Raw genomic sequence first — 27,004 nt, 5'->3', positions numbered from 1 at the left:
AGGTGAGGCTACACCTGCAGCCATAAGGGCTATTGGGATAGTAGACAGGTGGGTATAGTGGGTTTTGGGGGAGTTTTGGAGAGCTCACCATACATTATGAGGGGGTTATGATGAGATGAGTACCTGATATTCTTTACTGAAGTTCATAGCAATGCCCCATTGCTCTGCTGGCATTTCTGTATGGCCAGTGTAGAATAAATGGTAGCTCTGCTCATGTTCAAATGTCTTGGGTTTGGACATTTTCAACTTGGATGTTTTTGTGATCGAAAATGGTAAAAAAAAAAAAAAAAAAAGTTAGGCGTCCTAAGGTTGGGCATCCTGTTGGCCAAAATGTCTAAATAGGCGATTACAAATAAAAAAGGGATGCCTAGCAGTTTTGAAAACAGACGTTTTCGGCATCTAAATTTTGGACGCACTTCTCAGGACTTCCAATTCAGACTTAAGGCTAGATTCACTAAGAGCATAGATCGGATTCGATCCGTTGTCTGGGGGGCTGATTCACGAATTGCCCTCATGCAAATGAGGACGATCGGAATCACACCCCCAACCGAGCGCCCGGATCGCTCTTTAGCGATCCACATGCGCAGACCATCTATAGATGGTCTGCACATGCGCTGGCCCTCCGTGCCCGGCAGAGCAGGAAACCTTTTTTTTTTTTTTTTTTTACTTGGCAAGATTGTGGTTTTAACCCGCTTTAAGCCTGCGGGTTAAAACCACGGGCTTGCACTGCAGGAAAGGGCAGGAGAGTCGGGGCTAGAGCAGGGCGGCGAGTCAGGGCAGCAGGAGATATTCGGGTCTAGAGCAGGGCAGCGAGTCGGGGCGGCAGGAGAGCAGGAGCTGAGTCGGGACTGAGAGCAAGAGATCGAGGCAAAGAGCAGGGCGTCAGAAGGCAGAGCAGTCGGAAAGGTCCTCAGCAGTCGCTTATTTTGGATCGGTCAGCCCAGTCGGGGTCCCTCTTTTTTTTTTTTTAGTGAATCGCTGCCTCCCTGCATTTGAATGCCGTTCTCCCTCATTTGCATGCGCGGATCGGAGGATGATTGGGACAGATGTTAGTGAATGAGGTTGGAGGGAAATCGGGTCGCAAAGGGGTTGCTAAATGGTCGGAAGTTGATAAGTAGGCTTAGTGAATCTAGCCCTTAGACGCACTATCAAAAATGGCCCTCTATATCTTCAAAGAAGATGCAAGTGCTAACTGGGTGTCATTAGAAATGCTTTTAACACCTAGTCACCTCCTATTTGACTTGTTCTTGGTCAAGATATTTCACATAGCCTAGAAGTCTGTCGAGTATTATTTATTTGCCAACCCAGGAATACTCAGACAATCCAAATATTTGATTATTTGAGTTGCATTTCCTTTCTCTTCTTGTAAACACATTCTGTGCTCCCTAAACACTCACCATGTGCAAGATCAGAATGTGAGCGTTCTGAAGGACATCGGAGGAGACCACCTGTGGAGACAAGGGAAATGTCATTAAGCATCAAATATTTAGGTCAGGTCCAAACACAGACAGCCTGACACAGAAACAAATATCCGCTCCCAACAGGGCCTCATTAATCTCCTTATACAAAGGCAGGACAGACAATCTGCTTCAACAAATTGCTTAAATAATGAGATTGTGTGAAATGAAAAATTCTATTTGGACATGCACGAAAGGCACTGATGTTTACAAAACACTTTACTATAAAATCCTTTTTCTATTGCTATCTCCAGGACCCAGCTATTTTATTTATTCATATATTTAGCCCATCCTCCCAAAGGAGCCCAGAACGGGTCACCAGAGTACATTCAAAGTATAAGCAGGACAGATTTGGGTGGGAAAATACAGGGACATAGAGTGTTTTAAAATTGTAGCATTTTCCATATAGACATAGCCTAACAGAGGTAAGATAGCTTTTGCTTTGCAGGTGTGTGCATCATTGAAGTATGGTGGATTTTTGATCCAGTGGGTGTCACAGATAAAGTTTTACTGGGAAAGAGGTTAGTTTTTAGAATATAGTACAATTTGATTTTGTTTGGAGTGATTTGTTTGAGTGATTGCGGTGGCACACAGGTTTTGGTGAGAGTCCGTTTGGTGTATTAGGCGGTGCTTTTGAGATCCATCAGTCAGGGATGCAGACGCAAGTCGATTAAGGCATGCCCTTAAAAAAATATAAATCTCTAGCACCCCGAATATGTGTTTTTACAAATTCTCTTTATTGATTGACATTAACTAGTGATAACGGATAAACAATAAAAACAACAGCAACTTGTTACTGCAAAGAACATAAGAACATAAGAAATGCCTTCACCGGATCAGACCGAGGTCCATCTTATCCGGCGATCCGCGCACGCGGCGGCCCATTTAAGTACACCTTATAGGAGACCCGGATTTCCCGTATCCCTCAATATGGTTTCCAAGAAGATGTGCATCCAACTTGCGCTTGAAACTCGGAATAGTAGTCTCCGCCACAACCTCCTCCGGGAGAGCATTCCAAGCGCCAACCACTCGCTGTGTGAAACAGAATTTCCTAACATTTGTCCTAAACCTGTTGCTACTCAGTTTCAGGCTATGACCTCGTGTCCGTGTCACCTCCGAAAATGTTAGTAATGCTGTTTCCTGGTCTATTTTATCAAATCCTTTTAATATTTTAAAAGTCTCTATCAAATCCCCTCGCAATCTTCTCTTCTCGAGGGTGAACAGTCCCAGTTTTCTGAGTCGTTCTTTGTAGCTCAAATTTTCCATACCTTTGACAAGTTTCGTGGCTCGCCTCTGCACCCTCTCCAGCAGAGTTATATCCTTCTTAAGGTATGGAGACCAGTGTTGGACACAGTATTCCAAGTGAGGTCTTACCATTGCTCTGTAAAGTGGCATTATGACCTCTTCCGATCTACTGCGAGGCACCAGGGCACGGGCCTCGGCTGGATGCAAAGCAAAGCATGGATGACCCATTTCAGGAGTTTGAGTTCACACCAGCTGATGTTTACAGAGAACTGTCAAGACTCAAGGTGAACAAAGCCATGGGACCGGACAATCTGCACCCAAGAGTGCTCAGAGAGCTATGAGATGTTTTGGCGGAACCGTTAGCCATGCTCGTCAATCTCTCCCTAAGTACGGGGAGGGTCCCCCTAGACTGGAAAACTGCCAATGTTGTTCCTCTGCACAAAAAGGGTTGCAGAGCGGAGGCTGCGAATTACAGACCATTAAGTCTCACATCAATAGTGTGTAAACTCATGGAAACTCTACTTAAAGGGAAATTAGACACGATATTGGATGAGGGGAATCTGAGGGATCCCTGTCAACATGGATTCACTAGGGGCAGGTCATGCCAGTCCAATCTCATCAGCTTCTTTGATTGGGTGACAGGTAAGCTAGACTCGAGAGAGTCTCTGGACATAGTATACTTGGATTTCAGTAAAGCTTTTGACAGTGTCCCACACCGTAGACTATTAAACAAGATGAAATCGATGGGGTTAGGTGAGAAACTAACTGCATGGATCAACGATTGGCTAAGTGGGAGACTTCAGAGAGTGGTGGTCAATGGCACTCTCTCTGAGACATCGGAGGTGACTAGCGGAGTGCTGCAGGGCTCAGTCCTGGGACCATCCCTTTTTAACATATTCATAAGGGACTTGACCCGAGGGCTTCAGGCAAAAATAGCGCTGTTTGCCGACGACGCCAAACTGTGTAATATAGTAGGTGAAAGCGATCTCACGGATGGTATGGCGCAGGATCTGATCAAGTTGGAAAACTGGTCCTCAACATGGCAGCTGGGCTTCAACACAAAGAAGTGTAAGGTGATGCATCTCAGCAGCAGAAATCCATGCAGAACATACACCTTGAATGGAGAAACACTAGCTACGACCTCAGAAGAACAGGACTTGGGAGTAATCATCAGTGCAGACATGAAGGCTACCAAACAGGTAGAGAAGGCCTCATCCAAGGCAAGGCGGATGATGGGATGTATCAATAGAAGCTTCGTCAGCCGTAAACCTGAAGTCATAATGCCACTGTACAGAGCCATGGTGAGACCTCATCTGGAGTACTGTGTGCAATTCTGGAGGCCACATTACCATAAAGATGTACTTCGAGTTGAGTCAGTCCAGCGAATGGCCACTAGGATGGTCTCCGGACTCAAGGGTCTCTCATACGAGGAAAGACTGGACAAGTTGCAGCTCTACTCTCTAGAGGAGCGCAGGGAGAGGGGTGACATGATTGAGACATTTAAGTACGTCACGGGTCGTGTCGAGGTGGAAAACGACATATTCTTTCCTAAGGGACCTTCAGTCACAAGGGGGCACCCGCTCAAACTCAGAGGAGGGAGATTTGGTGGTGACACCAGGAAGTATTTCTTTAAGGAAAAGGGTGGTGGATCACTGGAACAAACTACCGGTGCAGGTGATCAAGGCCACTAGCGTGCTCGACTTTAAGAATAAATGGGACATCCACGTGGGATCTCTACGTGGGTCGAGCAGCACTCTGACTTAATGGGGTGGGACAGTAGAGTGGGCAGACTTGATGGGCTATAGCCCTTTTCTGCCGTCATCTTTCTATGTTTCTATGTTTCTACTTGTGATCCCCTTCTTAATCATGCTCAACATCCTGTTTGCTTTCTTCGCCGCTGCCGCGCATTGAGCCAAAGGCTTTAGGGTCCTGTCTATCAGTACCCCCAAATCCCTTTCTTGTTCGCATTTGGCTAATGTCACCCCCAACATCTTATATTCATGTTCTTTGTTTTTCTTTCCTAGATGCATCACCTTGCATTTGTCTATGTTAAAATTCATCTGCCACTTTTTCGCCCAAATTTCCAGTTGGTTTAGATCCTTCTGGAGATCCTCGCAGTCCCCTAGAGAGCCAACCACCCGACATAGTTTTGTATCATCTGCAAACTTCGTTATATTGCATGTTGTTTCCTCTTCAAGGTCATTTATAAAAATATTAAACAAAATAGGCCCAAGAACCGAACCCTGGGGCACGCCGCTAGTCACTCTCTCCCAGTCCGAGAATTGCCCATTTATGCTCACCCTTTGCCTTCTGTTCTCTAGCCATTTGCTAATCCATCTGTGCACTTCTCCTCCTATTCCATGGCTCAGTAGTTTTCTCATAAGCCTTTCATGCGGAACCTTGTCGAACGCTTTCTGGAAATCCAAGTAAACTATGTCCACTGGATCTCCACTATCCAATTGTTTGTTCACCTTCTCGAAGAATTGAAGCACAAGCACATCCTTAAATAGAATAGAACCTAAGTGGGTACAAGCTTTAGTATTACATGCAGCTTGTACCCACTTAGGTTCTATTCTATTTAAGGATGTTGTACTAGAGAATACACATTGGACAAAAGTCTACAGTATATATGGCGCTGAAAAATCAGTGCCCAAAAAATGAGTGCCAGGCGATGTTCTATACGAGGGGCCACTGAAAAGTTCTCAGCCCGACCAAGAAGAGAACGATGTGGACCTATGAAACTTACAAGTTATTCCACATTTTTCTTGACACTTTTCATTTAATTTTATACCATTGAAACCAAAAATGTCAAGAAAAAAGTTGGAATGGCTCGACATCATTCTCTTCTTGGCTGGGCTGAGAACTTTGCAGCGGCCTCTCATAAATAGCACTCTGAGTCGGGTACTATTTATGGAATAGCGCCTAGCACCAGCATCCATACCTAACTTCAGTGGCGTAGTAAGAGGGGGCAAAGGGGGTGGTCCATTCTGGGCGACATCTTACTCAGGACGCCGGCACCCCTCCTCCTCTCCACCCCCCTTCCCACTCCTCCCTTTACCGCACGTGCTCCCCTTCCCTTCATCCGTACCTTTTTAAGAGGGTGGGGGAAGGGCACCACCTCCCTGGGTACTGCTTGCCCTTGCTACGTTACTGCCTAGCTCTGCCTAACTTTGAGATGCAATGATTTACAAGAACTAAAACCTGGTGTCCAACCTTGCACCTAAATTAGACACAGATCAGGTGTATTCTGTAACACGGAGTGAAAGTTCTTGGAATGCCATGACCTGCCCATGGCCAAGCCTTCATTTTACATGCACGCACTAGAATTTACACATGCATCTTTAGTGAGATGCATGCATCAATCCCAATTATTGGCACTAATTAGTTTGTTATTCAATTAAATTGAGTAGAAGTGTGATAAAATGAGGCAGCTTGCTCAGGAGAAGGGTTGCATAGCCGGACAGACAGACCACACTCTGGGCATTCAAGAAAAAAACCCTCTTTTATTCAACAGTAGTGCAGAGCCTGTTTCCTCACAGACTCCTATAAGTTTGTGTTCTTCAAATAAAACAGTTAGGCTTTTCACTAATCTTTCTTAAACACAAGTCCCCTTCTCCAAAGGGCATGCCACGCCCCAAACAGTCTTTACTCCTCGTACAGGGAACAATTAGGCAGCATTATGCCACTGGTCTTAGCAAACTTGCATCTGAGCCATCTTCTCTTAATTAGGATACGTTCTGAGCAATGCAACACAGTAATAATTTTCAGTCAAGTTACAGAACAAAGGCAGGTTTTTACCTCCTACAAACTGTCAGTGCCAAGCCCTTCCAAGCAGCTTCTCCAGCTCCCAGGTTCCCTCTAGCACACCTCTCATCCTGGGTCTGGCTCGGCCTTTTAAGTTCCCATGAGTCTTTCCTGATTTCCAACTTTTCTCCCCTCCCCCCTTCCTGAGGATACCTCTCTCTCACTGCTGCTGTGGTTGTGAGACAACTTAGACAGGAGGGGGCGTGCTGGGTTTTCCTGAGGTTTATTCTGAGTCTGCGCAGCAGTGTCAAGCAGGGGAAGTGGCAGGGTTTCATACACTGTCACAAGAAACAATTTTGAATGTCATATATAGAACGCATGGGATTAAACAAATATGATGGTTTCCTTTTTCTAGGGGTATTATCCCCCTCCCACACACACACACATACACACACACATATACTCCTCAGAATCACAAATATCTCTCACATTAATCTTCAAGGATCTCCCTTCATTTTTGTTCCACACCCTTTCCTCCCCTTCCATATTGTATATCAACTTAGGGTCTTAGCTTTATTCCTTCCGTGTAATTAATTTAGTAACTGGAACTCAGGGAACCCCCCCTGGAACTATATACATCAATATACAATTTCTTCAAAGTAATGATAGCTGGCAGAAAGTTCAGAGATACAGCCTTCAGGTAGCAAATAGTCCAGGCAGACACATTGACAACGATGGGTGGTGGGATTCAGCATACCATCCCAATCTACTGGAAACAGATATTATCAAGGTAAGAACCTAATTTATTTTTTCAGTGCAATAGAGATGGTATACTGAACCAAGGGAAGTACCTAAGCAGTCCCCGAAACCTCAGGTGGGAGAGATAAGCCTGCCCGCAAAATAGAGGCTCTAAACAAGGAGTCATCCCATGCTGCCACATCCACTCTATAAAACTTGGTGAAAGTGTGAAGAGACAACCAAGTTGCCACTTGACAAATCTCATTTGGCGGAACTGTTCTAGATTCAGACCAAGAAGAGGCAACTCCTCCAGTTGAATGCGCTTGAAAAGTGAAAGGCAGCTACTTTCCACAGACAATGTAGGAGGATTGGAATCCGGCCCCCCTTCTTCGCTGGATTCGTCAAGATGAAAACCAAGTATCACAAGATAGCCCTCTGGACATTCAGCACCTTCAAGACTTTGTCCTTCTTTCTAGAACCAGAGGGCTGGAAAGCCGGAAGCCAAAACCTCCTGGTTGATATGGAATGCTGAAACCATCTTTGGCAAGAAATAAGTTATGGTCCACAAGAAGGCCCCGCATCTGTGATACAGAAGTAAGGATTCCTGCAGGACAAGGCCTGCGAATCCAAGACATATCTAGCAGAACTAATGGTGACTTGAAAAACCGTCTTGCTAGTCAGGTCTATAAGAGTGGCCTCCTGTAAGGGCTCGAATGGAGACCATGAGAGCCCCTTCAGCACCGTGTTAAGTTTCCAGGAAGTACAGGGCTGGCAAACCAGAGGCCTTTGCCTCAGGGCACCCTTAAAGAATCTGATAATATCTGGATGCGAAGAGAGAGAAAACCTGGCACCCTTGACTCTGAAAAAGGAAACTCCAGCCACTTAAACCTTTAGAGAAGAAACTGTCACCCCATGTCTAAGCCTTCTTGAAGAAAGGACAGCACTGACAATACCGAGGCCATGACAGGGTTCAGCTTCTCCTTGTCACACCAGTGTTGGAAGGAATACCACACCTTGGCATATGCCATGAATGTGGCATGCTTCTTGGCCCTCAGAAGCATACACACCACCAAATCTGAATAGCCCTTCTGGCTCAAAGCTGAGCACCAAAGTGCTCCAGATCGTGCAGCATGATCAGACCCTGAGAGAGAAGTCCCTTGAGTGGTTGAAGCCTCAAAAGAGGACCGGCCTGAAGCCACACCAGATCTGCATACCACAGGCACTTGGGCCAGTCCAGAGCTATCAAAATGACACATCCCAGATGTCTGGCTACTTGTCTCAGGACTCTGCCTATCATGGGCCAGGGTGGGAACACATGCAGAACTTGTCTGCTGGCTAAGACAGTACTGGGGCATCGATCCCTGCACTTCTGGGATTGTGTCTGTGGCTGAAGAAACAGACTGCTTTCTTTTTCTTCACCATGAGATCGAAAGTTGGGCTATCCCAGCAATTGACAATGGTCTAAAATACCTGAGGGGAGAGAGACCACTCTCCCGGGTCCAGAGTTTGTTTGCTTAGGAAGTCTGCCTGTACATTTTGTACTCTAGCAACATGGGCTGCCGAAATGGGCAGAAGATGAGCTTCTACCCAATGGAAGAGGGCCTTCGCCTCCTTCTGGAGCCTGACACTCCTGGTGCCTACTGACATAAGTCATTGCCTTGGCGTTGTCCGAAAACACTCTGCCTTGTTCATCAGTCAGAGCTGAAAGTGCTAGGTAGCTGGTTCGAAGTTCCAGCCTATTGATGGACCTTTGGCTCTGAGGCAGAGACCACCGCTCCTGAACTGGACAGTCATCGCAATGCGCTCCCCAGCCCAAGAGACTGGCATCCATTGTCAGGGTCGTCCAAGAGTCAATCTGAAGAGGCATCCCTGAGGTTAATGACTGTGAGTGTAGCCACCAGGCCATGCTGCAGCAGGCCGCTGTCATCCAGGGCAACAGAATATGCAGAGAGTCCCTCAGTGGGGACCAGTGAGACAGAAGGGTGTGTTGTAGGGGACTCAATAAGGAGGTCCATAAGGGCAGCAGACTTGAATAGTCTGCAAACAGATGGGTCCTTGCCCTGGTCCACAGTATCACTTACTCAGAACTGCATCATCCTTAACTGAGGTTTCACTCTGGGAAAAAGGCAAAGCATCCAGATTATCATCCTCAGTAACCCCATCTGACCATTTATCGGTGTCTGGAGGAGATGCAGGCCTTCTTAACGGAACAGACACAGGACCACGGGAGGGTTGCACAATCAGTCACACTCCAAGCCCCATTTTGTTTGGTTGCTATTCTACTCCCATCTGCCTATATGCAATACTGAACTAACAGCCTATAAGTGGAATAGGTTCAAGTATATTTTCTGTTTGAATTACACTATTAAATCTTTGGTTTGGCCCCTATGTACCTGGTTTCCCACTTTAATTTTGGTTGTGCTATTAGGCCCACACGTAGAATCCACATGTTCACCCACCCAACAATAAAGGCTTGCCGTTACAAAAGATTCCTGGACAGAACCCTAGCTTTCCAGGCAGGTAAACTGAACGATTGGCTGGGTACCATTATCATGCACTCCTCATCCTATTTTAGTTTTAGAAAATTAGTAAAAACGAAACTGTTTAACTGATTTGTTACCTAAGAATTTTTTGTTCATTATCTCTCCTATTCTGTATACTTGTATTTGTTGATTCTACACTGTAACTATGTCACCGATTGTCCAGCTCTTCTTATTATAAACCGCCTCGAACTACCATGGCTTTGGCGGTATATAAAAATAAAATTATTATTAAATTATCATTTTTGAGTTTACTTTTAAACCATGCTCTGGCTGTATTTCTGAAGGCTCCTCCAGCCCATGCTCACTCACATTACCACAGGGTAGTTAAGGGATCCTAGTGATCAGAGCTAAAAAGAGGGAAGGAAAAACAGGGAATGCATGTAGGGGAGGAAATCTAGGAGGGAACCAAAGAATAATAGTGGATCAAAACACAAAGGATGGAAGCAGAAAGGGACTCGGGGAGAAGAGAGAGGAATGATAATGAGGACAGTGAAATGAAATGGAATAAAAAGAGGTATCATAGAATGGAAGGAGAGCAATTCTAATTTAATCTAATCTTCCCTTTGTGAGTCGCACATACCTATACAGGCTCAATTCATGTTCAGGAAAGGGAATGAAGGAGGATTCATTGTTATAACACCTCCTCCTGATACTGAACTGTTCTCACACTTCCTTGGCATTATCTCAGTAGCCTTCCATCAGTCACTTTCTCCAGTCATGCTTTCCAATATCTATATTCTCTCATTCCTTGTTCTCCCTCCCCCTTTCTCCTGAGCCAATATCACAACAAACTGTGTGGCGCAGTGGTTAGAGCTACAGCCTCAGCACCCTGGGTTGGGGGTTCAAACCCACGCTACTCCTTGTGACCCTGGGCAAATCACTTAATCCCCCCCATTGCCCCAGATTGTGAGCCCACTGGGACAGACAGGGAAAAATGCTTGAGTACCTGAATAAACTCATGTAAACCCTTCTGAGCTCTCCTGGGAGAACGGTATAGAAAAAAAAAATGGAATAAATGCTCATGCCGCTTTATATCCCCTACCTCCCCACTTTGAAGCATTCCATATACAGTAGACTCTCAGTTAACCGGCACCCATGGGGAGTGGTAGATGCTGGATAAATGTAGTTTCTGGTTGCTTAAGATTTACTATTTAAATAGGCCTAACTGCCATATATACAGTACTTGAATATAAACCGAGATTTTTAGTCAAAAATGGGAGTCTCAGTTTATACTCAAGCACCCCTGAAGACCACTGTTGCTGCATTCCTCCCCACTCCAAATTCTCCACCCAGAAGCCACCTGCACTGCTACCCTCTACTCCAACCACCAACTCCATCAGAGGCCACCAGTGATGCTCTCCTCCCTTTGCACCCAAGATGATTATTACTGCTATCCACCTCCTCCCCCCACTGACCAGCACTGTGCTTACCATATGCATGCCAGTGCTGAAAGAGCCTGCTGCCGATGTTCTACGCTGGGCCGCTGTGGAGTCTTGAGCATCTGCACATGCTCAAGGCCTTCCAGCTCCCACCCTCTCTGAGAATTTCATATTGGAGGGTAGCAATGTCAGTAGCAATGTCCACTTCAGAATCGCTCAGCTCTGGAACAGTCTCCCTTCCCCTCTCCGCAACTTGAGCCCCCTTCTACCATTCCATAAGCTTCTGAAGACTTGGCTCTTCTCCAAAACGTAACCCGTCCCCTCCCCATTATTATCACACTTAACCTCTCTCTTACTTACTTTTATAAACCCACTGGAGTTCCGTTGCTTCCTAACCATGTAAACCGTGTCGAGCTCCACCAGTTGGAGATGATGCGGTATATAAACCCAAGATTTAGATTAGATTAGATTAGATTAGTAGCCTCGGGGGAGGGGGTTTGCAGTGGAGGATAGCAGTGCCAGTGGTCTCAGGGATGGAGGATTTGGTTTGGAGGGTTACAACGCTGGTGGCCTTGTGGGAGGGGGGATTGCAGTGGAGGGTAGCAGTGAAGGTGGTCTCAGGGAGGGGGGGGGATTTGGATTGTAGGGAAGCAGTGCCGGTGGCCCCGGGGGGAGGGTTTGGAGTGGAGGGTAGCAGTGAAGATGGTCTGGTGAGTGGGGGGGAGGGAGATTTCTTTTTGCCGGTTGTTGAGAGTGCCAGTTGGTTGAATGCCAGTTAACTGGGATTTTACTGTAGTATAACATATGGCACTTGAGTCCATGTAGCAGAGGAGGATGTGGACCATTGCGGCTATCCTGAGCCCCTAGCCAGGATAGGAAGGGCTAGTGAAGGGAGAAAAGGAATGATGCCCTGTCTTCAAATAAACTTTTGCTTGGGCCTGTCTCCCTATCTCCTGCAACAGTTCCATAGGGATCAGCCCATTCTGCAGGAAAAGATTAAATTTTGCCGGAGACCAGGGATATAGTTCAGTGGCTTCCACCATACTAACTTTGCATAGATAAAAGCAAAATTTCTCCCAGATATGGACCATCAAGAACATTTCAGTTGCCACACATCTACTTATTTAACATTTTATATTCTTGAGGGAGGGGAGAAAATGAGCAGTGAATAAGAATCTCAGCTATTGTGATAGGGAGAGGGAAAGCAAGGGAAATCGAAACACACAGAGTACTCAGTATGTAACTGGATCAGAATTTCAGGAAACAAGTCTCTCTTTCTCTGAGACCTACTGCTTTAGACTGAAAGCCAGTAGCAGAATCACATATCATACTGATATACTCATATAAGATCCTTGAACTTGCCTGGAATTATCTGAGTTTGTCTGCCAAGTCCCTTCCCTTCCTTATTTAAAATCAGACTGAAAGCCCACCTTTTTGATATAGCTTTCAATCCTTAACCCTACTCCTCTGCCCTCTAACCCAGCCGGCTGATTAACTGTTCCTCTTAATTGTATCCGTGACATCTTGTTTGTCTGTCTTGTCTATTTAGATTGTAAGCTCTTTCGAGCAGGGACTGTTTTCTTACACTTTGTGACTCTGTACAGCGCTGTGTGCGTCTGGCAGCGCTATAGAAATAATTAATAGTAGTAATAGTAGTAGTACTAACCGTGTAACCAGCCTTGGCACTCAGGTGTTCAGCTGCCACTAACAGGGCATTGAGTGTAGCTCCACCACTGCCCACATGAGCCTTGGGGTCCTCTACAGTGAGAAGAAGGGTACTCGCACTAATAGTTCCCCTCTTCTGCCGCAATTCAAGTTCTATAACCAAAAAAAGAAAAGAATCACATGCCATTACAATTTGGAATAATATACCTGTTTACATTAGGATGGATATCAATTACTTAAGGTTTCGTAAAAATTTTTAAAACTTTTTTATATGACTTGTTGTAATATTCATATTATGATAATATTTTAATTGATTGTTTTTATATTTTCCCATAGATTTTATGGCCTCTTTGAATGTAAATCACCTTGAACCTTTTTGGTATGGTGCAATTAATAAATTATGGATTAGATTATTCATTGAATTGTTAGGTGCATTTCACAGACTATCACAAAGAGGCTTTACATCAAGTAGCTTCAGCAATATGCGCATTGAGATTGGATTTGCATTGTGTCTTTCATTTCCCAAGATTAAAAAAAAAAAATCAAATAAGTCTTAAACTTCCCAGTAAAGTAAATGAAAAAAAAAAAAAAAAAGCAGATCAGTGATCAATTTGCACCATTGTCTGGAGTGCTCACTTTTCACCTTGGTGGAAGGTAAAAGAGAGCATGTTTCAAATGGGATGGTACTGCCCAAAGCTATTGATATGATTATAAAGGGGTCTTAGAAATGGAATACACTTCTCCCTTGGTATTCGCGGGGGTTAGGTGCAGAGCCGGACCGCGAAGTGTGAAAAATTGCGAATAACTTCTCAGCCGGCTCTGACCCACCCACGTCTCCCCGGAACCTTACCTGGTAGTCTAGCGGTGAAGCGGGGCAGGAGCGATTTTCCTATGCTCCTGCCCTATGCAGAGCCGTCATCAGAATGGCTGCCGGAAGTTCCCGTTGTAGGAGATGGGGTGATTAAAATTATACTGTATTTGTTTTCCACTTCAAGAATAGGGAAGCCAAAAGGCAGTATTTGCTAAGCTTTTAAGTAGTAAGAACTACCATTCCCAGGAGGAAATGGAAAATAGATTAACAGGAACAAGCTTGGGAAAAGCCCAGATACAACAATCAAGAGAGTCACACTACTAGACAGCAGAAGCTCCCAAAAAAAGCATTTCAAAGGATTTTGTGTGTTAGAGGAAGAGGGAGAGGTACAAGAGACACGGGTGAGACTCCCAGAGCTGAGAACTCAAAAGATCCTGCCAAGATAGCAAAGCAAGGTAAGTTTAAAACATAAGAATAGCCTTACTGGGTCAGACCAATGGTCCATCAAGCCCAGTAGCCCATTATCATGGTAGCCAATCCAGGACAGGTCACTAGTAACTAGCCAAATCCCAAAGAGTAGCAACATTCCATGCTACCGATCCAGGGCAAGCAGCCTTCCCTCATGTCTTAACAGACTATGGACTTTTCCTCCAGAAATTTGTCCAAACCTTTCTTAAAACCAGCTACACTATCCGCTTTTACCACAACCTCTAGCAACATGATCCAGAGCTTAACTATTCTCTGAATGAAAAAATATTTCCTTCTATTGGTTTTAAAAGTATTTCCCTGCAGTTTCATCGAGCGTCCCCTAGTCTTTGTAATTTTTGATGGAGAGAAAAATTGATCCACTTGTACCCGCTCTACTCCACTCAGGATTTTGTAGACTTCAATCATATCTCCCCCTCAGCCTTCTCTTTTCCAAGCTAAAGAGCCCTAACCTTTTTAGTCTTTCCTCATATGAGAGGACTTCATCCCCTTTATCATCTTGGTCACTCTTCTTTGAACCTTTTCTAGTGCCACTATATCTTCCTTGAGAGGAGACCAGAATTGAACGCAATACTCCAGGTGAGGTCGCACCATGGAGCGATACAAAGGCATTATAATATCTTTAGTCTTGTTAACCATCTTTTTTAAATAATTCCTAGCATCTTGTTTGTTAGGGGTTGAATGTTCTAGGACTGGATGGTAGGCAGAGAAACTCCTGGCTAGGAAAACCTGAAAAAGAGCAAAATCCAGCGGGGGCTGGGAAGTTGTCCACAGAAACAGGGTAGCTTTAAGAAGGAAATAAAGTTCCAGTATTAGAAGCTGCTTGGCTCTATATTTGTATAAGCTAGCCAGGAAATGAAATTTTTGTCTTTTGTGATCCTGCTGAATTAGAAACCTCAAGGAGGTAGACTAAGTGTAAATATGGCTGTAATTGCCGTACACTGTAGGAATAGATGACTGTTGGTAAGAAAGAAAAGTAAAAGGGGAAGTGACACACTTCCTTCATCTTGGTAAAAAAATGTGGAGGGTAGGATATGATTGAGGTCTACAAAATCCTGATTGATATACAAGAAAAAGAAAATCAATTTTTTACTTTTTCAAAAAGTACAAAGACTAGGGTTCACTCAATTAAATTATATGGAAATTTACTCAAAAGAATTGTTAAACTGTGGAACTCATTGTCAGAAGATGTTAATTTATCTAGGTTTAAAAAAGGTTTGGACAAATTATGAGTCCGTAGTCCGCTATTGAGACAGACAAGGGGGAAGTCACTGCTTGTTCTGGGATCAGTAGCATGGAATGTTACAATTTAGGTTTCTGTCAGGTACTTGTGACCTAGATTGGCCACTGTTGTAAGCAGGATACTGGGATAGATTAGGGTTACCAAATGTCCAGGAAAACCCAGACATGTCCTCTTTTTAGAGGACTGTCCGGAGGGCCAGGCAGACTCTCCAAAACCCGGCAGTTTGTCTGGGTTTTTGGAAAGCTCTGATCACGTCTGGAAGACCGCTGATCATGTGTGGATGACGTCACTTGTGTTCGCGCATGCTCGGAGGCCCTCCAGACGCGGCCTGGAGGTCAGAGATTAAGAGAAGAGGCTTGCTAGGGGCGGAGGTGGAACAGGACAAGGATGGAGGCAGAACAGGGAGGGGATGGGCATGGTGTGGCCATGCATCCAAGATTTTTGGATGCAAATCTGGTAACCCTAGGATAGATAGACCATTGATCTGACCCAGTATAGCTATTCTTATGTTCTTTTGAGTAGAGGACTTAGGAGAGACTGGGCCTGGAAAAGGAGTTAGACTAGTTAAGCGTTAAAATCTGACAGATACTACAAATAGAGTAGGCCAGGTATCCCTGTCATTGCTAGTAAACATTAAGAAGCTAATAGCTGTTATTCTGAATGTGAAACAAGGTTCAGATGATTGAGTCTGAAAATAGTAACCCAGGGGGACAAGTTATCATATCATAGGAACCTAAAAAGATGTAATCAGTAAGTTGGTGTACCAACAATCATGTTGTATAACACCACTTTTTTGCAATGCTATTTTCATTTTGACCTTTTAGTGGTTCTTTGTAAGTACAAATGTGATGACATTCCTCACTACCCATTACGGTGTGAACTTGTGATAGTATTTAATGATCTGAGCACTTATGCAGGCTCCACAGTTTGTTTTGGACTCTTGATTCAGGCAAGAGTGCCGAAATATGACCTGTATCCTGTATAAGAACTATGGTCAGCACTATTTCAAATAAAGGACTTATACATAAAAAAGAACCTTGGTCTGCATATTACTTTAAGGTTTGATTTACAGTGGTGCCTCACACAACGAACTTAATTCGTTCCAGGAGCAAGTTTGTTATGCGAAAAGTTCGTTATGGGAAACGCGTTTTCCCATAACAATACATGTTAAAAAAAATTATTCGTTCTGCAGCATAAAATATGCTAAGATGACATAAAAAAAGATAAATTTGTCAAAATGGTGAAAATGGTGGTCTTGCTGAGGCCAAACTCTTTGACGAGGTCACACTGTTTTACCCCACATTCACTCCTTCTAATTATTTCCCGTTTCATTTCAACAGAAATCACCTTCCTGCTTTTTTAAGAAGCCATGATATATAAAAAATATTGAGTTTATCTTAAAAGGACGACTGCCGTGATACGTGCGTGATTTAATTCGTAATGAAGAACGATTGCCGCGATACGTGCTTAAGTTAAGCGCAGTGACTAACGACTGCCTGCAGTGCCTGCGCGGAAGGATGCAATACATCAGCAGCGATCGTGGAAGCTCGGGCGACTTCGTTGTGTGAAACGAAGTTCGTTGTATGAATCATGACATGAAGTTCGTTGTGTGCAGCGTCCGCTGTGCGAGGCGTTCTTTATGCGAGGCACCACTGTATATCTGAATTTAAGTGCCATCTTTTGTAAACCACGTAGAACTTATGGTTATGCGGTCAGGAAGTACGATGTTATGTTATTGAGAAGTATGAGTGATGGTGGGAGGTTCACATACTTCATACATATGCAAATAACAACACTTGTAAAAAAGCAGCAATGTTGTTACATAGTAACCATCAATTAACTAGAGAACTGGAGAGGGTTATTAGTTCATTGTCACTATAGGACTAGTTCATTGTCACCACAGAACTTAGGCTTAAACAGCCAGTGATAACATCATTTCTGTTCAACCCAATGTTCCCCACTTCCTCTGTTCCTCCACGTATCTTCAAAACGTTGCTAACATAAGTGATGTGCAGCATACAGCCCAAAGCCCAACACAGGACTGTGTTTCACCGGAAGGCGTCCCCAGGTTCACCGCTCTATTGACAAATCCTACAATATATAACCATTACAATCCTGTTCATTTAACTCATTCTCACTTGCATACTATCCTACCCACCCCATATATAAAAACTGTCACCTACCATTGAATCAAACATGAATTATGACCATAACTCAGGGTTCATCACAAACCAGGCTGCAGTCAACCGAATCTATGCTGCTTACCATTGGAAAGACTGAATGACGACATTTCCTATTTTCAGATCTTAAATACTTCCCCTGCACGTCCTAATACCATACAGCTGACAAATGACTATCCATTCCAAGGACTACAACAAATTCCATTCCACCTCCTTGTTGAGCCCATAGGGTTCAACCGCATTCCACTGAAAAATTAACCTCTGCTCTTTCGTAAGCAGAACGTCCGATTTGTTTCCACCACGGGTCAATTACACATGAATCAAAACCACAAACCTCAATTCCTCTAATTTGTGAGCACATGACTTCCAATGAGGTATATCTTCTTTCCCCAATCTAAGATTACCTAGATGCTGTGCCACTCGGAACTTAATTTTGCGGTGCATTTGCCCCAAATACCACTTCCCACAGGGACTTTGTATATCGTACACTACATGGTTCATATTACAGTTAGTGTGAGACCTTAAAAAAAAATTCCTAGTTACTACCAGGTATTGTTATCTTATTAGTTGTTAAAGCTAACAGACAATACACACAGCCTATGCATCAAAAATGCCCAGGCTGCTCCAAATCTTCCTGCCTCGTCAAACCTGTACTGGAAAGAAGTTCTGTCAAATTTCTTCCCCCAGGTGTATGCAAACTTGGGCATTTGCTTCAACCTCGAGTGAAAGTGCAGTATCAGCCAAAATTGCCGAATTATCTTTCTAATCTCCCGAGCTTGAGCCGAATACGCACTTAACCTGTTCATCCATATCGCGTCTATTAGATATTGCCAAACGCCAACACCGATCAACGTAATAAGCTCTCTTACAGGCTTGCTTTATCACCCGCTAAGGATAACCCTGCTGGGCAAACCCCAAATGTCAGTTGTTCCCTGTAGGTGTTCCAAATGCCAAACTGTTTTTAAAAATGGCCTTAGTGTGTCCTTACATAGCTCATTCCCACACACTAAGGCCATTTTTACTGTAAGAAGTGTGTGTAAGTGGCAGCCCCGCCCATGTGAACACCTCCTTGCATTCATAGCGATATGCCACTTACAGATCAGCGCAAAAGTGTAGAGGTTACTTGCAAAAGTGACAGTATTCTGTACACTCACACATTCAAATGGCATCTAAGTGTAGGCGCCCTCATAGAATTCACACTTGGGGCAGCAAGGTGGGCACTGGAAAATACAGAGTCTGGAGTTGGTGGTACAAGAAAGACAGAATAAGAGCTCTTAAAGACTAACATTTTGCCAGGTACTTGATACCTAAATTGAAAACAGGATACTGGGCTTAATGGACCTTCAGTATGTCCCAATATGGCAACTCTTGTTTTGTTATGAACAAGATAGGATGAGCTGGACAAAATTTGGCTACATTACAAAGACTAGACTAGCAATTGCTGAACCTGCTCAGCAGCATAAAAGACTCTGGTATTTTTGGACCCAGAGACCAGCCTCACTTACCTTTCTGGAATGCATAGACGCTATCTTTGTGCTGACAGCTGAGAACAAGGATGGTCCATTCCACTCCATTTGGCGCCATTCCCACTGGTGGCACCACTTGTTCTGATACAGGTGTGGAACCTACAACAGGGTTAAAAATGAGTTATAGTAAGAGCTTGGTTACTTTTCAGATCCGCAATTCATCAAGTTGCTAGGACTCGAGCATAACACCAACAAGAGCTTGGTACTAGAGAATGACACGGGGACCATTTACCATGGTAAACCATGGTTACCGCAGTAAATCCAGAGGAATGGAGATATTTGCAACTGGTTTATAGCAGGAATGGGGACAAGACCTTCCACCACCCCACGGGAACGGGGACAAGACCTTTCACCGCCCCATGGGAGCGGTGAAAAGTCTTTATCCTGTGGTAAAAAAAAATTTGCGCCCATGTCAGACTCAGCATCTCCTCTTGTGCCTATTTTACTTTCAGGAGCCAGCCATGCCACGATGAAGACAAAAGGAACCCAAAACCAAAGCCTGAGACCAATGTGATTTGAAGAATAAAATTACCAGACAACAAAAGATTTAAAAAAAAAAAATAAAAAAATTATATTTTGTGATTAGAATATTTCAGATTTGAAATATGTATCCTGCTAGAGCTGGTATTAGACATAACTGGGGACCACAAAGCCCAGGCTGTGCTGCTTTAGCTTCCAGCTGGCTTAGGGCTCTCTCACTGACCAGGGGGCAGTTTCCCTAGTTGCACTCCCGTAACACTATTCCTGCCATGCATGACTGAAGTATTCTGTTAGTTTGATTTTTCTATATAGCATTTTGTAGTAATTTGGTTTGTTCAGTTTTCACAATGATGGAGGGGATATTTGTGAAAGTGAGGGGAGACAGGGGTTTTGTTGATCCTTGCTCTATATTATTTGTGTTTATAAAATGGCAATTATACAGAATATTGTCTCTTTTTATACTTTAATAAAATAAGTTCAGTATAAAATCATAAATATTCAAGGCTTGTGTGGATGGGATCTGACAGTTTGCAAGATGGGGATGGGGACCGAGCTAACGGGGACTGGGTGGGAACGGTGTAGCAAGATTTATGGTAGACTAATCAGTTACATAAATGAGTTATGTGCCTGTTAGTGTTTCTAGGGAATACCATAATATCTCTTCCAGGTCCAAGTTTCTTTGTCTATTTATACGACACAAGACCCAGGCTAATGAGAAATACTTTTATTATGAAAATAGAAAAATATAATTCACAAGCCAGCAGCAATATCTAAATATTGTTCACAAAATATCCGATTTACATATATGAAACTCAAAACACACTTCTAGGCTGATCCAACAGTAATGTCCAGGAGGAGTTTTCCATCCCAATGCAGCAGTAATGGAGTTCCTGTTGTTTCATCAAGGAATTCATCCTTCAGAGTGGCTGCCTTCTCAGGGTTCTTGCACCATGAACTTTGGAGCGAGATCTTAATGTCTTTTCATTTTCATCACGGCCAAGTGCTTTGGCAACAGAACCAACGATAAATTTCTGGCAACCCAGTCTAATGCTCTGGCAACTTCAGGATTTATTCCTCACAAAGAATGAGGAGCAGAAGCAGCTCCACCCTCTTCTTGTTGCTTAGCACAGAAAGACCTTTCCAACTTACTTCAAAGCCACACTGACAAATACTGACTGACTTCACCTTTGGCCGTTTTGAACAAGAACTGGAACAAGGGGTTCTGCCAACTTCAAAATCAGCATCTGAATTTGAACAATTGTCAGTCAACTTCAGCAATATTCTTTTAGTCAGATAATACACTAGACAGAGGAAGAAAAGTAACAGTTGGCTGTGTAGAACTATTGACAAAATAACATTTTCTTCCTATACTTTGGCTGCAAACTTACTATATCGTTCTTCTGAATCGATGAATTAATAGTGTTTTAACACCTTCTTCTCATGTTCATATTTTATGTTACCTGATTTTAATTATTTGTGAACCGAGTCGAGCTCTACCACGAGATGACCCGGTATATAAACCGAAGATTAGACTAGACTAGACTAGATAACTAAGTAAAATTACTTCTTACACACACTAAACAATTCCTTATAATAATAATTATTCCTGATTAGCAGCAAATGATTACAGAATATCACCAAGAGTAGCTTTACAAGCCTTATCCTATATCACAATCGGATGCACTTATCTAGCTCCAGCTGATAAGATAATAAGTTCCTTATCCTCACCATCCAGTTATTCCTTGGCCCCGGGAGACGGAATTATTCTTCTCAGCTTAGCAGATGTATAAATCCTTCTGTTACAGGAACAAGAGTTCTGCAGCCACTGGTAAAGCTAAAATTTATTGGCAGCAAAGTTTCCTTGAAGTGATGGAATTCAGATCTGTTTAAGGTCCCATTCACACTCTCTCAGGCAGAGTCACACGAGGTAACTGTTCAGGTCTTAATTATTAAGAAAGAGATGTATGAAGAATACCTGTGGTAAGATGCGAGTTCCCTCGCATCCCAACACAGACTAATTATAATTAGCACCTTTTCACTTGGATCACATCAGAGGACTTCCTCGGACCAATCCAGAAACAGAACTTAGATGAATAGCCTTTCTGTGTAGAGTCTCATACAGGCTGGGAGACACAGGCGCCGTTCGAAAGATAAGCACAGCATAGGAGTATAACTCCCCCCAAGAATCACACAGTCTAAGCATGAAGACATAGATAGATGTCCTTGACTAGAATACCATTTTGGTACATACCCAGAATGCATCAGGCAGAAACAGCAAATATGTGTTATTTCTCTCTCTTCTTGCAAGGTTCATGCTGGAAAGATTTCTTGCAGACAATGGTTCAGGCTTGATGATGTCAGAGGGGCCTAACCTTCAGGTGCAAATAAGGAAACACCCCTACAACGGTGATAATTTTTTTCCCCGTGTCATTCTCTACTTGGTACTAATCTATCCAAACTCCAAGGGTAGGGAGTACTTAATAACACTTCCATAAAGTTATATATCACCTCTCTAGTTTAGTTCAGTGCCAAAAATAGTTCAAGCCTCCTGAAGCGGAAACAAAATGTACAAGTAGTATTAAATTCTAGCATTTCAAATTATATACTGTTACTGCTGCAGCACAGAGAAAAAAAGAGAAGTAGAATAAAAGGTGTCTTTCTTAGCTCAAAAAGAGCCCAGGAATTTAATTAAATGCAATTTGAAATTCAAAACTTTTACAGTGAGTTTATTGATATCTTTATGGTGCAGTAGCAAAGATAACAACAATTCATATCACAAGATTGGTGTATCCCGCTGAGCTTAGCTTATAAAATTCTAAAACTGTAGAGACATGTAGAGAAACAAGAAAAAAAAATGCTGTCATTGCAGTATGGCCTGCCAGGACTCTGGCACCGTCAAATAATAAGGTATAGTTCAGCAAAAAAAGCTAAAAAGAAAACCAAGTGAGAAAAGCATGTGGAGCATAACTCAGGACTTATTTCAACCCCTCGACATGTGTGTATGTTTGCATCTTTAACTTAAGAGGAAAGAGAGGAAGAGGTAGTTGATGAACGAATTATGGGACCATAGTAAACAATTCGCAAACAGCAATTCCCTACCTGCTGTGTCTCACTCTATCTATGTCTCTATGCTGCAGGAGCTCGAATGTTTCTCCCATAGAAATGTATTGGGACATTTTTTGGGAGCGCTTATTTCTCTGAAATCCTCCAGTCTGATATGGCCCATTTTCAAACTCAATGTGTCTTTTTACCAGGTCTGTTTGGGAGGGAGGGGGCCCAACTAAAGCTGCCCCCAGATCTCGCTCGGGGTCCCTACAGGAGGATGAGTCTTCTTCTTGAAACTTCTCCTTTACTCGTTTCATTTCTGACATGGGCAGGGCCTTGAACCTGGACCTCCAGTCTGAGTCCCGTTATACCTAGGAATTCCTGGTAGAAATGGGTGTTGCTCATCCACCCCGTGAGGCACTGCGCTTGCCGTTGCACCAGGTTCTCCGAAAAACATTTCTCCGGAACCTGGAGACCCCTTATGCGGTCTCGGCTATTCCTTCCAAATTAGAGTCACGTTACCGGACGATCCCGATCGAGGGGTTTGAGAGTTCTCAGCTTTCTCACCAATCCTTGGTGGTTGAATCTTCTTTGAGGAAATCCAACCCCTCAAAGGTGTACGCAGCCGTCCCTCAGGGCAGGGAAGGCCGTACGATGGACAAGTTTGGTCGCCATCTTTATCAAAACTCAATGATGGCAAACCGTGTCCTCAACTATAACTTTATCTTCACGTCCTATCTCCGGTTCTGTGTGGAAGCCCTCCACTCGTTCCGGGTGGACGTGCTGGATTCTCGACGTCAGGAGTTTTGTCTCCTCGAGGAGACGCTCTCCCAGCTCCGCCTCTTTATGTTTCAGGCGGCCTACGACGCCTTCGAGTTGTCCTTGAGGGTCACGGCCTTTGCGATCGCCATGCGTCGCCTCGCTTGGCTCAGGATTGTGGATATGGATCCGAATCTCCAGGATCGTCTAGCCAATTTCCCTTGCGTGGGCCATGAGCTATTTGATGATTCCATAGAGGCAGCCACTAAGTGCTTCTCGGAACACGAACGGTCCTTCGCTTCTCTGGTGAGACTTAAGCCGAAGACCCCTCCAACTCGGCAATACAAAATTCCTCCCCGGAGGTATCCGCAGAAATCTACTCCTGTGTTCTCTCGGCCTCCTTCGAAGCGGCTGCAGCAACAGCAGCAGCGTCGAGCTAAGGCCCAGCCGCCGACTCCGGCAAAGACTGGGCCATTTTTTTGACAATTCCGGTCTGAGCCTTCAAGCTCCCTTCCTCCTGGAGCCTTCCCCCCTCCCCATCAGGGGTCGTCTCCATCATTTCTATACCCAATGGGAAAGTCTTACCACTGACAGTTGGGTGCTTTCCATCATCCAGGAGGGGTACTCCCTTCACTTCAGTCACGTACCCCCGGACCTTCCTCCAAGAGAGTTTTCTTCTGCCCAGTCTCAGCTGCCTCTCCTTCTGCGGGAAGCTCGGGCCCTTCTTCACCTTTGGGCAGTCAAGGAGGTTCCTCCAGACCAGTGGAATACGGAATTTTATTCCTGGTACTTTCTGGTACCCAAGAAGACAGGGGATCTGCGTCCGATCCTGGACCTCCATGCTCTGAACAAGTTTCTGGTCAGGGAACGGTTCAGAATGCTCACCCTTCCTACGTTGTACCACCTCTTGGACGAGAGGGACTGGCTGTGCTCACTGGACCTCAAAGAGGCATACACGCACATTCCGATTCACCTGGCCTCTCGCCGGTATCTGAGATTCCAGGTGGGGGATCTCCATCTCCAGTATCGTGTTCTTCCCTTCGGCCTGGTGGCCTCTCCAAGGGTTTTCACGAAATGTCTAGTTGTGGTAGCTGCAGCCCTGCGTCTCCGCGGCCTGCAGGTGTTTCCCTACTTCGACGACTGGTTGATCAAAGCATCCTCTCGCCACAAAGTTCTGCGGGTGACGAATCAAACGATCTTGCTCCTTCAGAGTCTCGGCTTTAAGGTGAACTTCCCCAAGTTCACCTCTGTCCGTCCCAGTCTCTAGAGTTCATCGGAGCGGTCCTGGACACGGTTCGTCTCCGCTCCTTCTTGCCTCGGCCTCGTCAGGAGGCCCTTGTTCGTTTATGCCAGAGGGTGGCCCATCTGTCCTTGGCCCCGGCTCGGCTGATGGTCCTCCTGGGTCACATGGCCTCCACGGTTCACGTGACTCCTTTTGCCAGACTTCACCCTCGTATTCCTCAATGGACTCTGGCGTCCCAATGGAACCAGGATCGGGATCCTGTCTCTTGACTCATTGTTGTGACTCCTTTGTTGAAGCAGTCTCTCCATCAGTGAATGCTCTCTTCCAATCTTTTCAGAGGTTTTCTGTTTCATGCTCCTCCTCCGCAGAAGGTCCTCACGACGGACTCATCAGCCTATGCTTGGGAGGCTCATCTGGATGGTCTTCGCACTCAGGGTCTTTGGCCAGTGCCGACCGCCTTTGTCACATCAATCTGCTGGAGCTTCGAGTGATTTTCCTCGCCCTGAAGGCTTTTTGTCACCTGCTTCACGACCAAGTGGTGCTGGTCCGCACGGACAACCAAGTCGCCATGTATTATATCAACCAACGAGGGGGCACGGGGTCCCTGTCCCTCTGTCAGGAGGCGATGAGGTTCTGGGATTGAGCCATCCGCCGCAACATATTCCTTTGAGCGGTCTATATTCAGGGCCAGCACAATTGTCTAGCGGACAAGTTGAGTCGTCTTCTGCAGCCTCACGAGTGGTCCATCCATTCCTTGACCCTGCGTCAGGTGTTTGCTCATTGGGGGACTCTGGACGTCGATCTGTTCGCGTCCCCACTCAATCACAAGTTGCCCTGCTTCTGCTCCAGGGTTTACACCCCTCTCAGGCTCGAGGCGGATGCTTTTCTGCTGGATTGGACAAACCTGTTTCTGTATGTTCCCTCCATTCCCTCTGATTCTGAAGACTCTCGTCAGGCTCAAGTCCACACATGCCACAATGATTCTGATAGCTCCTCGGTGGCCCCGACAGCCGTGGTTCTCCCTTCTGTTGCATCTCAGTTCCAGGGAACCTCTTCTTCTGCCTGTTTTTCCTGCTCTGCTTACACAGAGTCGAGGTTCTCTACTTCATCCCAACCTACAGTCTCTGCACTTAATGGCTTGGTTCCTCGAGACTTAATGCCCTCGTTCCAGTTCTCCCAACCTGTGCTGGACGTTCTGGAGGCATTTTAGAAGGAGTCCACTCGCCAATGTTACCATCAGAAGTGAACCCGCTTTTCCTCCTGGTATGCTACTCAGCAGCAGGAGCCGCTATCTGCCTCCTTATCTGCTGTCCTGGATTATCTGTTACACTTGTCTGGCGCTGGACTCAAGTCCTCTTCGGTTCGAGTCCACCTTAGTGCCATTGCTGCTTTTCATCAGCCAATTGACAGGAAGCCTATCTCTGTTCATCCTGTGGTTTCCCGCTTCATGAAAGGCCTTTTCCACGTTCATCCGCCCCTTAAACCTCCTCCTGTGGTTTGGGATCTTAACGTGGTCCTTGCTCGCTTGATGAAACCCCCGTTCGAGCCGCTAGCGCGGGCTCACTTGAAGTATCTTGCTTGGAAGGTTGTGTTTCTTATTGCTCTCACTTCTGCCCGTCGGGTCAGTGAGCTTCAAGCCTTGGTAGCGGACCCACCTTTCACTGTCTTCCATCATGATAAGGTGGTTCTCCATACCCAACCTAAGTTCTTGCCTAAGGTTGTTTCTTAGTTTCACATCAACCAATCCATTGTTCTTCCTGTGTTTTTTCCGAAGCCCCATTCTCACCCTGGAGAAGTGGCTCTGCATTTTCTTGATTGTAAGCGTGCGCTGGCCTTCTACTTGAAGCGCACCGCTCCTCATCGTGCTACTCCCCAGCTGTTCCTCTCTTTCGATCCTAATTGCTTGGGTCGCTCTGTTTCTAAGCGGACCATTCCTAACTGGTTGGCCGCTTGTATATCTTTTTGTTTCGCTCAGGCTGGTCTCTCCCTGCCAGGTCGAGTCACAGGCCACAAGGTCAGAACGATGGTGGCATCTGTTGCTTTCCTCCGCTTGACTTCGATTGAGGAAATCTGTAAGGCTGCCACTTGGTCCTCGGTTCATACGTTTACCTCACACTACTGTCGATGCTTTCTCCAGGTGTGATGGCCATTTAGGCCAGTCCGTTTTGCAAAATCTGTTCTTCTAAATTGCCAACTCTCCCTCCATCCCATTCTGGTTAGCTTGGAGGTCTCCCACATGTAGAGAATATGCTGCCTGCTTGTCCTGGGATAAAGCACAATTACTTACCGTAACAGGTGTTATCCAGGGACAGCGGGCAGATATTCTCGCAACCCACCCACCTCCCCGTGGTTGGCTTCTTTGCTAGCTATCTGAACTGAAGCCACGCTGAAGAGATGCATGCTCTAGGTCGGGCAGGAGGGGCACTCGGCATGTACGGTCCAATCGCAAGCTTGAAGATT

At 45.0% G+C, this 27,004-nt stretch overlaps 1 protein-coding gene across 8 annotated transcripts in view; it reads right to left on the bottom strand.

The window, feature by feature from the left end:
* FCSK (fucose kinase) overlaps window positions 1–27,004 on the bottom strand; it is a 218,248-nt gene that overhangs the window by 160,440 nt on the left and 30,804 nt on the right. For 7 of the 8 annotated variants that reach the window (XR_004539276.1, XM_033942656.1, XM_033942651.1 and 4 more), the window contains exons 2-4: window positions 18,997–19,116; window positions 12,773–12,924; window positions 1,398–1,448 (exon numbers count right to left, since the gene is read on the bottom strand). Coding sequence is in view for 7 of the 8 variants with exons in the window: in XM_033942656.1 (XP_033798547.1) it covers window positions 1,398–1,448; window positions 12,773–12,924; window positions 18,997–19,075 (282 nt within the window). In the remaining variant the exon portion in view is untranslated. Of the gene's footprint in view, window positions 1–1,397; window positions 1,449–12,772; window positions 12,925–18,996; window positions 19,117–21,748; window positions 21,768–27,004 lie in introns of those variants that run through there. The other variant, XM_033942657.1, reaches the window with a different exon arrangement.

Source organism: Geotrypetes seraphini, chromosome 4, assembly GCF_902459505.1.
Source record: "Geotrypetes seraphini chromosome 4, aGeoSer1.1, whole genome shotgun sequence".
NCBI classification, from domain to species: Eukaryota; Metazoa; Chordata; class Amphibia; order Gymnophiona; family Dermophiidae; genus Geotrypetes; species Geotrypetes seraphini.
The sequence above is the reverse complement of the archived record's forward strand: the minus strand, read 5'-3'. Positions and strand labels throughout refer to the sequence as shown.